Source organism: Cydia splendana, chromosome 19 (genome assembly GCF_910591565.1).
Source record: "Cydia splendana chromosome 19, ilCydSple1.2, whole genome shotgun sequence".
NCBI lineage: Eukaryota > Metazoa > Arthropoda > Insecta > Lepidoptera > Tortricidae > Cydia > Cydia splendana.
The window spans coordinates 14,609,190-14,624,171 of record NC_085978.1 but is presented as its reverse complement, the minus strand read 5'-3'; the positions used below and the strand labels follow the sequence as shown (position 1 = coordinate 14,624,171).

The window sequence follows — 14,982 nt, the reverse complement described above, 5'->3', positions numbered from 1 at the left end:
AAAATCGAATAAAAACGGTATTTCTAATGCATAACTTATATTTTTTGCTATTCAATTAAAGAGTACTAACAAAATCCTAACTCAATTAATTAGTGCAAATATTTTAAGGTTTGCGATTCCTGCTCGGCCTTGCGTCGCAAGGTGCCCGGTACCACTGTATTGCAGCATTAACTAGAAATGCTTACTTTGGGGAACATTAGCAACTGTCGTTTTTGATAATTACATTTTAGTGGTGAGGGGTGGTACTTAAATGACCGCTATTGAAACCTAAAGTTTAAACTTATAGGCGCGAAGATTTGATTTCCCTAAGAAAATTTTAATTTCGCGTCTTTTTCTGCTATCAAATTGGGTGTGTGTCAGTATAATAGCCCTATATAATTGGCCTATTATTGTATTAAATTTAACGCGCACGCAAAGACGGAAAGTCTGCAATTACGTAAAATTTACTTTCTTATTTACAGCACTCTTGCCCAGATTAAAGCTGATAATTAGTTCGAATCTAGTCTCCCATATTTTTTACGTTCACTGGTACATATGTTTTGACCGAGTAAATAGTAAATATACTAAATACTTTTTTAAATATTCGCGCTCGGGGCGATGGAAGTTTCATCGTTCCGTCGCCCCGCTCCATGCAACGACCAATCGCGTTAGCTCGCTGGCTCGTGCGCGGCAACTTTAAAGCAACGATAACGTTTTTGATGGTTTTTTGTGTTACAAATCATATTTCAAGCCGATTTTTACAGTATTCGATGAAGGAGAACTCATAATAAAAATCCTATATGATATTGATCTATTACCATTTTTAACCAGGCAATTAATGCACAACCCCATAAAACCTCCCATACGGTATTATTTAGTGTACGATTAAATTGCAACGCTTGTACTTATTGTAATTTGGAAATAATGAGAGAAAAAATAGCCTATTACCATTTTTGAGGACGGAAATATACTGAATTTAATAATAACCGTAGGTTACTTACTTTAAATGTAGGATACAGAATTATTTTTTGTGTGATTCATGCTTAATGTCATAAAGCAAATATTTCTCTATGAGTATAAATTTAAAAAATGTTATTAATATTTTTTACAAACTTTCTGTGATTTTTTATATTTTTACATTTTTTTTTAAATACCTAAATGTAATATATCTATTTGGATTATGTGTCGACGTAATCACTAGATTTATTATCTGTCCCATACACCGAAAATTTCAGCTATTACTAATTATTTCCATTCCGCCATACTAGCCGAGCGTACCTTTCTTGGCCTAATAAGGGTCAGGGGGCGTCGCCAAGAAGCCAATCGTTTGCGCTACGACAACGAAGCGCTTTCTGTTTCTCTATACCTCTTACATATTAGTGCGATAGGGAGACAGATAGCGTTTCGTTGCCGTAGCGCAAACGATTGGCGTCTTGCCTAGGCACCCGATGCACTGCGAGTAATGTCAACTCAAGATCAGATATTTAAACTACGAATGTCTGCGCTCGCGCAACTAATCACACGACCAGTTTGTCTCAAGTGAGGTAATTGCATACGGTAATTTATAACTGCTACTTGTTAACGAATGATCTAATCTAAGCTAACTTAATTGCTTTGATAGTTTCCCAAAGCTACTCTTCTTTCTTATACGATTTGATTAATGACGTTGGCGTGTGTTTTAGAAGTGTGAGATGGTGGTAAATACCAAGTGAAGGCCGCTGGTACTAAAATGGTACAGTGCTGTTTAAAAGTTCATACTCATTCATTAAAATCAGTTATTTTTGACATGTACTCCTGACAAGTCGTGACTTACTCTGCATAGTCTGAAATACATCCAGCATCTAGCATACTCGTACATATTGATAGTATACGAGCCTACGCGCTTGTACAATACCTACTAGCTTTAATCGATTTAATCATTATAAATATGTTGAAAGTTCAAACTGAAGTAGGTAAATAAAAAAAGTTAATATTTTATTTAGAACATATCAAGCTTATTTAACTTAATGTACTTACATATGTTTGCAATAAGAAATCCGCAACGCAGGCTTTGTCCGGTAGGTAAATTGTTATTTCCTAAGCCACTAAGATTTTTTGTAATATTATTTTCCGTAAATATTCCCAATGTTTTTTAATAAAACCAATACCTGAAACTTGCGAAGATAGGTCATTTTTACGTAAAGTAGAGGCGCTTTTTAAACAGCTTTATTAAAGATTAACCTTTTCACCGCCATTGAATTAGTCAACTTACGTTAACTTTGTTGCTTCTTGGTAATGATGAGACTGCATTGACATGACGTCGAAAAGGTTAAATAGCCTCAGTCGCTAAGCGAACTTTAATTTAATTAGTTTTCCCCGCAAAACAAATGCTCATCAGATCAAATCGTCAATTGATTGCCAGCAAAAAACCGGCACCGGCAGAGGAAGTAACTTCTTTGTACATTTCCCGGCTATTGTCTATGGTGGAAAGGTTCTAGTTATGGTGTTCAGGAATGTCATTAATGTTGGCATTGGTGACAATGTCACAATGTGCCATTGATATGCGGTGATTTCTAGCGATTGTCTTTGTTTTTTTGCGGTGGCAAAACAAAATGTTATGGATGTAAATGACATAAGTAATATACATTCGAAAGCAAGGACAACTCATCACTTTTTATGTAATATCCATACAATATAAAAGGCTGATGCATTCAATAAATGATCAAACAGTTATTAGCACATTACTATAACAAAAATAATTTAAATTTAAATTGTAAAGATTATAGACAATGCCAGATATGTTATAGAGGCTTGTCCAAATCAGAAATAACAAATTAAGCCAGTCTAACTAAACATGCATCACAAACGCATTTTATTAAATTTCTTTTTTTATTCTATGCCTCCCCTAAAAATTAATATCGCTAAATAAAATTAAAATATATCTAATAAATTGGGCCCCTTTGGCATGGTGCCGAGGACGCTGGCGGCATTTCCCCGCTGTATCGCGATGCTAATACGTTATGCGAGAAAGCTGCCAGCTCTTCAGTCACCAGTGAAGTCGATTAGTCTTTTTGATAGGACTCCAAAAAGTTGTTGCATTAGGACCCCACGGGCCAAGGGTATTATATCTCGCTTGATATGATATTAACCATATATTTTTCTTCACAGGAGTTGGAGCAAGAGAAGCACCTGCTGAGATGTCGGCTGGACACGACACAGGGCGAATATGAGGCGCGCATACTGGAACTGCAGAATGACATTCGGGAGCTCACCACCAAGATCGGCTCAAGGGACACTTCGGTCAAACAGGTACAGTACTTTTAACTGCTTCGAAATATGAGCGATTCGGTCCCATCCTCGTCGCCAATGTTTTGGGATTTGTGGCTAAAGGAAACGTCCGTTAGGTTTACAGATTTGTTTCGACTGACTGTCGCAAGAATATGCACATCTACCTACATATTTAACCATACATTACATCAGGTACAGCAGCCGAAAGGTTGTAGCAGGTGATCAGTGACCAGCCGGGTCATGCATAGACCGAAAATACGCTTTCTGTACCTACTCGAAAGTTAAAGATTCTGAAGCTTAATTTCTGGTTGTGACTTACATCGCTTAAAACAGGCGCCGATTTGTGACCTTTCGGTTACATAACATATGTGAATCAACACCTAATATGTAACTAATTATTAAGGGAAGTTTTTCTCTAAAAGCTGGCTTATAATAAGTTATAATTAGAGATAGGTAACGTAAGATACAACTTGGCAGATGGGTTATCTAAGTACCATTCGGCATCTGTTATGTGTCTTACCTACTACGAGTAAGTGCAAAAATCTACTGTGCGTCTTTGGTCGCCATGGATTAGTAGATTTCCTGCTTGAACAAGCTCCAATGGTGTTTTTGTACATAATACCGATCTCTATTCTGTCTCGTTTATAACTAGTACAAAATTGCATAAAAATAACGTTTCTTAGGTACCTATAACAAAAAATTAAAGCGCAAACGTTGTCAAAACCAAACCTTTTTTACTAAAGTCTTTCTTTATATAGAGAAGACCATGCGGACTGTAACTAAAAAGCGAATTCTTCCAGTTTTTTGTGATACTCTTATTACGTGCGGCTATTTAACGCAATAGTAGTGGGGTCATAGGTCGAAGAAATTGATTCGGTTTTACTTTGCGGTTGAAACTTTCTTAGACAAAAATCGTCTGCAACTAAAAGAAGTAAAAGGAGAATGAATGTAATGTGAAGTCAATCTTATCGTAATATGTTTAAGGCTTAAAATCACAACAAATAGGGATGGGAATGAAGTTATTTTAGAATTTAAGTGCTAACTTCCGGTATATTACGAATATTGCGCGGTTATTTATTAAATTAGTCAGAGTAATATTTTATTAAGTAAAACTCAGTAAGTAGTAGCGTAGAATTTCAAATTTCATAGACCAATGGGTCAGAAAGTGGTTTTAAGTTTTAGACATTCAAAAATGGACTTAAAACACAGATTTTTCAATCATTGTATCGGACGTTAGGAATCCGATCATTTACGTTCATGATGTAAATAAAACAAAATAATAATGAACATCATCTAGCCGGATAACTACGATGTTCCAATATGAGTACATTTTAAATAAACCAAGATTAGGTAAAACACATTTACGAAGCCTCCATTTTCATGCGTTCCCTTCTCTCCTTTTTTGCATCTGCTTTTGCAACGTAAACCACAATTCTTGATTGCAAGATGCATTTCGTGCAAACTTTGGTAGTGTCTATGATTTCTATCTTTATATGATTCACTTAGTCTACTAACCCTACACGGTAATACCACTATACTATAGCTTAGATGCAGACTGATTATATACACGCGATTTTAAATTTTTTATGTTATTCATAGGTACAGGTATACCGTTTAAAATGAGCATCTATTGCACATTGTTACGTCTGGACGTCACTTGTTACAGTGCAGACTTTATGTCCGATATTCAATTACTTATCAGTACATAATATAATAAGTTATAAACGAGTGTATACATGTACTTATAGTGAAAAGATTATATACCATCCACACGGTTAACTGGCAATTCGTAAACTTAATTGTAAAAGTATAGGAACAGTCAGCAACAGAAATTGCTAAGCGGGCGAGGTGTTCAAAATTACCTTGACACGCTCTTATTCTCTTAACAATAAAGTCGCGGCAAGATCATTTTGAACACCTGGCCCGATTAGCAACTTCTGCTGCTGACTGTTATGTAGGTGCGGTAGTTAATGCAGCAACTACTAGTTATACGCAGAAACTCGGCAATCGTTTGTTTTCAACCTAATCCATAAGAAAGCTGTGATTTTTTGGTTCCCGGAGGCGGCTGACCCAGTGAGATAATTAATACTAAATTAACTAAAATTACTAAATAAACAGATGACGACTGACAAATTTTAATAGTGAATTTACTCTTTTGACGGTAATTTTAGTCGTCCAATAGACAGATTCTAAACAAAGACCAGACTACAATAACCCCTAATTTGTCCGAAACCCGCCAAAACAATGTACCTCTATCCTTGGCCCTTGAATCGACAAAAAGCTAAATGTGATTAGCATCGTGGGCCGGCCATATCGCGCGAACCGAGCCAAGGCCAGGCATTGTCGGGTTCGGACAATATCAAAACGAGGTTATGTGTTTTGGTTAGTTGTATCACTTGTATAGGACTTTAATAATGAAAAGAGTACTTGAAGGGGTAAATACACGACGTAACGTGTTACAAAGGATACTTGCAATCTTTATTTGTAACTGAGTATTGAACTAACAATATCATAAAATCATGCATGTAAATTTTAAACTGTAAGTATTATATTTTAATTGTAAAGATTAATATTTGTATGGAAATGAAACTTTGCGAGTACCTACCTATCAAACCAGATGGCAATACATTGGTATCATCTAGCTGATCATGGAGCCAGAAGTTGTTGGAAATAAACCCCTCCTTTTGTCTCACTGGGTTCATTTTGATTTGATATATGACCAATATTTGGGGGCGTAAAGGACAGTCAAATGTAGTTTTAAGAAACTACATTTTTGACAAAAACTTATTTTACATGATCTATTAAACTTTCAACATTGCTAGTTTGTTTGAGTCATAAGTTTGAAACAGATTTAATAAGACAATCAAAAATAACAAAGCTCATCGCAATCAAAGTCCGGCGACCTCTGAAATCTACTTATAGATAGGAAAGCTTATTAGATGGCTATTCACATGTAGATAAGGGTTCAAGTGTTAACAAAGATTCTAGAAAGGGATTACAATAATATAAGTAGATTCTCGGAGAAACCCTTCAAAAGTCCACTTTTCCAGGTAATTAACATTTCGGTGACTGTAATCCGATTTGTAGCAGTTGAGGGGGTTGCTGAAGTGAAGCCAAACTTGTTTACACGTTTCGGACAATGGGTTTCGATGAATGAAAGTCTCGTTTTATCAGCACACAAGGCTGTATTATAAAATAGTATTAGACAGAATGAAAAAGACAAAGGAAATCGTATTGACAATCAAAAAAAGGAAAACAATCACTTAGTAATTAGTTATATTTGCCAGGCTTAAAAATAGAAATGCGCGTATGAACTAATATTTATGATGTACCTTCCGTGAACATTTTCCACGCAAGGTGACATACAGTTTCAGTCAAGGGCAAGCCTCATAACTCAAATTGCGTAATTTCCACGTATTCGTCCCAAAAACACACGGTCAATGTTACACACCCATAAATTAGCTTATAATGGACTTGCTGGATCTAACAGCACTATTGGGAATTATAATGAAATGCTTAATAGGTATTTTATGTTTGTTTCGATTAGCAGTGACAAATTAAGTGGCAATTAAATCGTTTAGACTTTATCTACCTACCGATTTCCACGTTTGTCTAAACTTTAGACTCTAAAGTGCTTGAGAATGAGAATGGTTTCTAAGGCAATCACTCATTACATAAATGTGTCAGTATTTGGAGTGTCATAGTTAAACACATTGTTGATTATTAGTTGGGTTTTAACGGATAATACTTACCTACTAAACTTCTATTACAATGTCCACTATTTACTTTAAATTGCAGCATCAGGTGTTGCCATATCTCTGCGACAACCTTCTCAGTCAACATTGATTGCCGAGTAGCATGAACATTATTAAATTGACAAGTTGGATGTCGAAACAACCGTACTGTCCCTGCTAGTCAACAATCAACAGAGGATGCCAGAACATTTGTTTTCCGTCTGTAAATACATCCTTAATCATTACAGCTACCGGTATTTGTTTTAAACTATGGGCGACAGAGATTTGACGTTATTTCACTGGGACCTTTTTGAATGTTGAATATTTACTTACTTTACTCTTTATGTTGGACTATAATTAATTAGTTGTTGTAGATTCGGTTGCTTCAATTTACTTTTGAAAAAGGTAGAGTTCCTACTTCTCAGGAGAAGTATGTCTATAATCCGACAAGAAATTGGAGAAAATTATTGAGGGCGCCACTACCTACGTAACTGTCACATTTTTGACGTAAAATGCTTAAAAATGGCAACAATTTAGTAATGATTTTTTTAGTTCCATTTTATTTTATTTCTACTATTTCATGTTGCACTATTTTATTTTAAAGATGCTCTGCAATCTCTCTCTCTGCTCTAAAATTTGACGGATTTGAAGGAGTCGTTGGATTATTTCACATATTTAAGACATGATCAAGACCTATTGTCCTTCTATAGTGACCTGCATTTTAGACGCACTATCGGCCTTAAACTCATTACTTTCTGGTTTGAATTCGTTGATTATAAAGGGACCCACTGATTAACAGTCCGCCGGACGGTATCGGCCTGTCAGTTAGAACAAAATTTTGACAATTCCGAACAACTGACAGCCCGATACCGTCCGGCGGACTGTTAATCAGTGGGCCCCTTAAGTGTATTAGCTCATGTCACTATCACTACGACTACGATTGAAAGTGTGACCTCAAGTAGCCTAATGGTAGTAATGATGTATGTCAACAGAACATACCTGATCCCAATTAAAACTATCACGTTGACAATATTTGTTTACCTCATTATGCAATTCGTCTATATCTTGTGCCGACAATGTCGCAACCCGTCACGGCTTGCGACGTCCTCCAGACCGTCTTGTTAAAAAACTCTTTCGCAAAACAAATTCATAGCAAAGTCAACATTATCAGCAAGAACTTTAAAGCTACATTCCCCTGGCGGATAACGCAAAATTAGTTACACCCATTAATACGATTAACCACGCTTGATGTTTAGATCAAGATTTTAAGGTTCGGATCTCGGATGGGCTTGCATAAACCATGTTTTGAAACCAAGGGCTGTTATTAGAAATCTTTAAACAGTCTACGCCGTCTTAAATTGGGCAATAAGAAACATTTACGGAAGCTTAATGGGATATTCCGACAGTTTTTCGCGGGCTATAATTTTTAAATATTAGGTCCGAGCATGCTACCTTGAGTTGAGGTACACCTCTAATTAACCGTCATATGTATTAGCAATTTTTTCCAGTTCTTCAAATGATGTAATGTATTTTTATAATATTTGAGATAATTTGCCAATATACCTACATAATAGCATAATACTAATACCTATACTTGGTCAAGCAGATCTTGTCAGTAGAAAAAGGCGGCAAATTTGAAAAATGTAGGCGTGAAGGGATATCGTCTCATAGAAAATTTGAATTTCGCGCCTTTTTCTACTGACAAGATTTGCTTGACCATCTATATTTATCAAATTAATGGTCAGTTGTTTCAAAATAAGTATATTATTCAGTAGGTATGAAAGATAAATACTTCGATATAACACTCTTTCTATCTATCTTTCGTAGGTACAGTAAAAATATACAGGTTAAAGAAAAGCAATTGTAGATGATGGTATGATTATTTAGGTAAGTTTATCTTTGCTTTCGTAGCCGTCAACACCTTATTTAAAGTTACCCACTAACAATTAAGCAATTTATTATAGTTATGCAGTTATGAATACCGTCGTTAGCATATGCATTATATTATGTAAGTTTATGATGCCTTGTTGGCAATGTTGGCATATGGTGATTTTTATAGACATGAAGCGTAAAATTTTAATGATCGCGAGTCACCGCCAAACTTTTATTTTAAGGCAGCCTTGGCTTTGAACTTTCGTCGATTGAACCTGTTAATATTGATTAGTTATTCAAATTTGTATATTAGTTTATAGTCGTTCGAGTTTTCTAATCTACATAGATATTTTAGAAGACTGTTGCAAGTTCAAAGTAGAATAATCTAGGACATTAAAACGTAAGCGTAAAATAAAACATTATTATTACCTTAGGTTTATTAGTTTTTGTTGCTATTCCATATCACCTAGCAAATACCCTCGTCGACACAATGAGCTAATTATTTGTAAACTATACTGCTACGAGATAAGGTCTACCGACTGTCATTGTGTCAAGCGATGGCACTATAGGACAAAAGCGTACAATGGTCAGCATTGGCCGAAAAGAGGTAGAAATGACGATAGTGATGGGCCTGTGTTTGTTAGACGTAAAAAGACTGATGATTATTATGACAAAATATTAAATTGTAATTCTATCTCTTTTTAACAGCGCGATGAAGAGAAAGCCAGCCTTATTGCGGATCTGACGGCACAGAACTCGCGGCTGACCGCACAGCTGAAGGAATCTTCTGCAACGGAGGCGCAGTTGATGGCACAGCTGGAGGGCCTGAAGGATCAGTGTTCCATGAGGAAGACAAGTCTGCAGGTGAGCAAGAAAACATAACCAAATCAAAGCCTAAGCAAATACCAGCACTACAAAGTATCCTCGGTATAAGTAGGTTATCTTCTCGTCAATGCCATGTTTGGTCATGTTCCACTTTATTATTTTAACTGTTCTAAAAACATCACACAAACTGTATAATGTATTTACCTGCTGACAACTTCTGATAGGTATTTTTGTTTTATTCTCTGATGCGCAAGAAATTTCCTCTCGAAACTTCTTCTCGGGAACGTCTTTCCTACCTCATCCCAACGCTAAAATAGCATTCTTCAAGCTTCACTAGAATTTAAAACTCAGATCACAGTGTAGAGTTCTTAGGAGCCATATTTTAAAGCTTATTGGCTTACGATCCAGTATTATTACGTTAAGGTTGTCCTTCTCAACAGGACCACGTACACAGCCTGTCATCCCTCAAAGCAGAGCTGGCTCTGGTGAGCGACAAGAAGGCCGACCTGGAGCGGAGATTGACGGGGTCCTTGCAGGACAAGGAAAACCTCACGCAGCAGTTAGAAGAAGCCCACGACAGGATCGTGGCTCTCGAGAGGCAACTCAAAGAACAGGTATGGCTTGAAACACTAAACATTCCTCCATAGGATCATGTGCAAAGCCTGTTGTCCCTTAAGACAAAGCTGGATCTGGTGAGGATTCGGAGCGGACACTGACGGGGTCCTTGCAGGACAAGGAAAACCTCATGCAGCAGTTAGAAGAAGCCCACGACAGGATCGTGGCTCTCAAGAGGCAACTCAAGGAACAGGTATCGTTTAACGCTTTTTACAAGCTTTTATTACCTTGCAATGTTTTGTCAAATCTTGCAAGCATGTTCGGGTTAAATCTTTCAAGCTAAATTAGACCCATTTCCCAATTCGATTGAGCTGAAACCTCACAATATAAATATGTAAGTTGGGTGACAATGCAATATTATGGTACCATCGAACTGATCTGATGATGGACACAGGAGGAGGCCATAGGAACTCCGTGATAAAAGATTTTTCGAATAAAACTTTGGAAGGCGATTTAGAAGTACCTCGTGCTGATTTTATTTATGAAATTCATTAAACATTATGATTTATTCTTTGTGTCCATGGTGTTGATTAAGAAATTAAAATACAATCATATACGTTGCAAATTGTTGACATTTGTATAGCGTATGATCTGATAACATAACGTTTATCTCGAGATCCAGCCACGGAGAGCCACGGTCGAACTGTCAGACGAGATCTGATAAGATACTGTTGATTTAGTGAGGATATTACGAAACCAATAAGTACAGTATTTATTATACAATGACTGTTTATCGTGATGTAGAGTATTGAGATCACAGCATCATCTTTGGTTAAAAATCGCTCTTCAATTTCAAAATGACATGTCATCGTATACAGCACATGTTGGTTCGAAATTGAATTTTGCATTTGGCTTTCTAGATATTTCATAATAGGCCTGATGACAAATTTTGAAAACCCTTTTAATATCGTCGGTACACTTGTATTAGTTCCGAAAAACACTATATTTCAGTTATACTCATAAGATTTAACATAGATAATTGCATTTTATTATAGCTAGTTTAAACTTCGCGCGAAAACGCCTCCCATGCTATTTGTGACGTCATCATTTAGTTGGTGGTAGGGTGGTAGATATTGTTTACATACTTACAGTTACGAATTTCCCTTGAATCCGAATGATATTGTTAATTTAGCACCATATATTACGATTAGGGATGATAAATACATTACAAAAATTTATCACAATAACTAATTTTACACAAAAACTCTCACACGGTTGCAGTTTAAGATGAATTATTTAGATACATGCTATGATATTTTATATAAAATGTAAATTTTGAGTGAAAATCACCGAACGCCGGTTTTACTTTTTAATTTTTCATTTTTTCTAGTTACGACAGCCAACATGGCAATGATAGTTCCATTCAGCCAAATAATTAAAAAAGTTTGTTGTTGAAATATCGTATTATATAGCATTTTATTTAAATAATAGCAAATAGATATCTACTTTATATCGTGTAATAATATTTTTTGGACGTAATAAATGTTTAGTGGCGAAATAACATTTTTTTGCACCTTTCGAACTCTTTGGTGCCCACGTATAGATTTCGGTCAATGAGGTTGTCTATGTTGCTCTAAGAAATATGTTATGGATTGATGACGTCACTGTTTAGAACGTTTCTGATTGGCGTTTCAGTAAAAATGGCCGATTGGAGAATTTTGCACTTTTATTTTATTGAATATATTAATAATCCTTGAGTTTATACTGAGATTGGGCCATTTTTTAGAATCATATTAACATATATGTTTCGTTGAAACCATTATTTCCATGATTCTTTGTTACTTGCAATAGGCCTATTGTAATGTGAAGGACGCTCATTCTTATTAAAAACCGCAACATCACAGTTCTGATGAGCATTACAATCAGAGACATATCGCACCTTTCAAATACATAAATAAAATCTACGTGCGTGACTGTAATTTACTTTACTATCATTTGCATTAATGTGTTTACCTTTATAAAACAGTATCAGTAATCATCTTCAAGCTTTATACGGTTATTCTTTTATTCTTCGTTGAGTTTTATGTGCTCTGTATTATTAAAAAACTTTTCTATAGTTACCACTTTCTCTTTCACTATAATTTACAAAAAAAAACATTATATTTTTTCTCTATATATCACTTCTTTATGTTTGCTTATCTAAGAAAAATAACAAAAACGCTAGAACCATCTTTTTGCAATTAAAACCTCATCTACAACATTACAGTACATTAAGCAATGACGTCATTATGCCTTACTTTACTCTAAAACCGTCTTTATCATGCCATTTTAAAAGCAATTTTGTTTCCATTGTAATAAGGTCCTTTTTAATTTAAAATCTGATCTGAAATTGTGGTTAATAGCTGTTATGCAGTTCGTTATCTGATTGGTTGGGAGCTGAAACTTGAGCGTTGCCTTGACCGGAATTTGGTTTATCATTCTTCAAATTGTAACTCGCAATCTTTGCTTTACCTTGATTGATTTTTACTATTGGAAACATCTTTCTATTTTTATAGATAATTTAATACTGTACCTGTATGAAAATATAAAGAAATCCAGCACTTATACGTAATATACACATGTTATTGAAGTGAAAACTTCTTTAGCGGTGCTGAGCACTTTTTGAGATGGGGAAAAAATTATAAACTCGAGACAGCGTAACGCGTAAGGCGTCTCTCCTCTCTTTCTACCGCACGACGAAAATGTATGCCTGAGCCTGCTGTTTCATTTAGGCGGCGCAGGGCGCTTGCGTGACGTTATGTTATGTGTGACGGACAATGTTATTCACCAAAGAATTTTAGTCATAACGTATCATAATCAGGTAAATTATTTAAAACTGGACTTTAATATTAATCAATAAAGCTCAATGTTCTAATCTTGTACGGGCTGAAATACGAAATACGATACGATACTCCAATATAATTCAATAAAGCTACATCTTGATGAAATCGCTAATAAAAGTGAACTCTAGTACTGGTGAATAAAACTCAAAATATCATGACCAAATATATTTAAATGCGAGGTCTGCAAGGTAACTTTACAATTTCTATTCGAATTTTAAACAATTAACGCTACAAATTTAAGCTCACTGGCCAGCAATTTCGGAACTAAAGTTTTTCAATAGAAAGGAGGATGGGTCAATTATACATAGTGCTGCAGACATTTTGGACTAGTCATTGAGTTTTCACTTCTGACGGCACTCCCGGAGTGCAACCAGTTGTTTTGTTTTAACTTTAAACAATTTACTGTTTTTCGATATCATGTAGGGGTAATACCGTCAAAATCCTTTTATCGCAGTTTTGATTTCGCGTATGGATCATTCCGGCTTATGGTTTGAGTATCATGTTAAACTTCTACTAACCCAACTGTTTCTCCCAGGAACACCTCTACCACAACACCCTCAAAGAGCTCGAACGCCTCCAACGCTCGCACGACACCTTAGCCGAGAGGATCGGCACCCCAGACGCCACAGATGTCACTGAATCAGCCAGATCCCTACATGCTGAGATGGAAACTGAGCCAGACGATGATGATGATGATGGGTGGCTAAGGAAGGAGGCGGTGCAGGTTTATAAGCAGTTGAGGTCGCTGTCGCTGCAGTTGAATACGGGGCATGATGATGATTCAGGTAAGAAATACGATGTTTACACTTCCATATTCAGGTTAGGTGTTTCAAGGTTGTGCGAATTTAACACAAGATTGTTGTTAAGAAACCATTGCAAAAAAGACGTAAGCCTTTCTGTAAAAGAAGACGCCGAAATAATTTTAGTACAAAGTAGGTTGTCTGAGCACTCGCAGGGATTAAAAAATAAACAAGCCACCTACAAAACTTTACCTACTTATATGTTACATTTTCCGCTGAATTAATGAGAGCGCCTCTATACCCTTATTTGTAAATCAGGTTAGAATAGAAAAGATCCAACGTGGTCGGTCTGCGTTACAGAATGAGTCTACTTAACAGCAAAACTTTTTTCTGGCCGCAGGTGAACCTTATGTATTTGCAATAACTGTATTTTCTTCCTTTCTTTCCTCAATAAGGCTTCCTACTTTACTATTAATAGAGTGGACGATGGTATCCATTAACTTTCCTCTTACCGTAACCTGCCGTAACTAAACGAAAAATGTGCTCCGTTTTGTTTCTTATCTAATTTTATACCAAAAGAGTTATTTCGTCGTTAATAATTTTCAATCAAGTAATTAGCACGCATAAGCTGTCCTCGATGTTAAAATTCAGCCCCAATAACAGCCTACCACCGACGTCACGCCATCGACCCATACTGCCATCGTCACCACAGTTCCATTCGTGAACCTTACTCCTATCACATAAAGTCTATTAATGGGCTATTAATTATGTTGTTGTTACCATCGTCCACACTGTTACTTACCAGCCGTAAACCTTATTACCAAGCGATAAGGTATATCTATAGTCAGTGTTGCTGATACACGCCGTACTGACACGCCACTGCGTTACGTGGAAACTGTTCGATTTTGTAACGATTGCGCAGTATTATGTACGATAATGCTTTCGTATTGATCTGTCAATAGTGAAGTGTGTTGAATCTTTGAGAGATGTACAGTCAGCAGCAGAAGTTGCTAAGCGGGAGAGGTGTTCAAAATTACCTTGAGACGCTCTTATTCTCTTAACAATTAAGTCGCGTCAAGATCATTTTGAACACCTCGCCCGCTTAGCAACTTCTGCTGCTGACTGTAC

The 14,982-nt window shown here is 36.2% G+C and overlaps 1 protein-coding gene across 1 annotated transcript in view; it reads left to right on the top strand.

Annotated features, from left to right (window-relative positions):
* Positions 1-14,982, top strand: part of LOC134800109 (bicaudal D-related protein homolog) — a 146,077-nt gene that overhangs the window by 109,042 nt on the left and 22,053 nt on the right. Inside the window, exons 2-5 of the mRNA XM_063772584.1 lie at positions 3,127-3,267; positions 9,561-9,716; positions 10,118-10,291; positions 13,650-13,899. Of these exons, the coding sequence (XP_063628654.1) occupies positions 3,127-3,267; positions 9,561-9,716; positions 10,118-10,291; positions 13,650-13,899 (721 nt within the window). The remainder of the gene's footprint in view (positions 1-3,126; positions 3,268-9,560; positions 9,717-10,117; positions 10,292-13,649; positions 13,900-14,982) is intronic.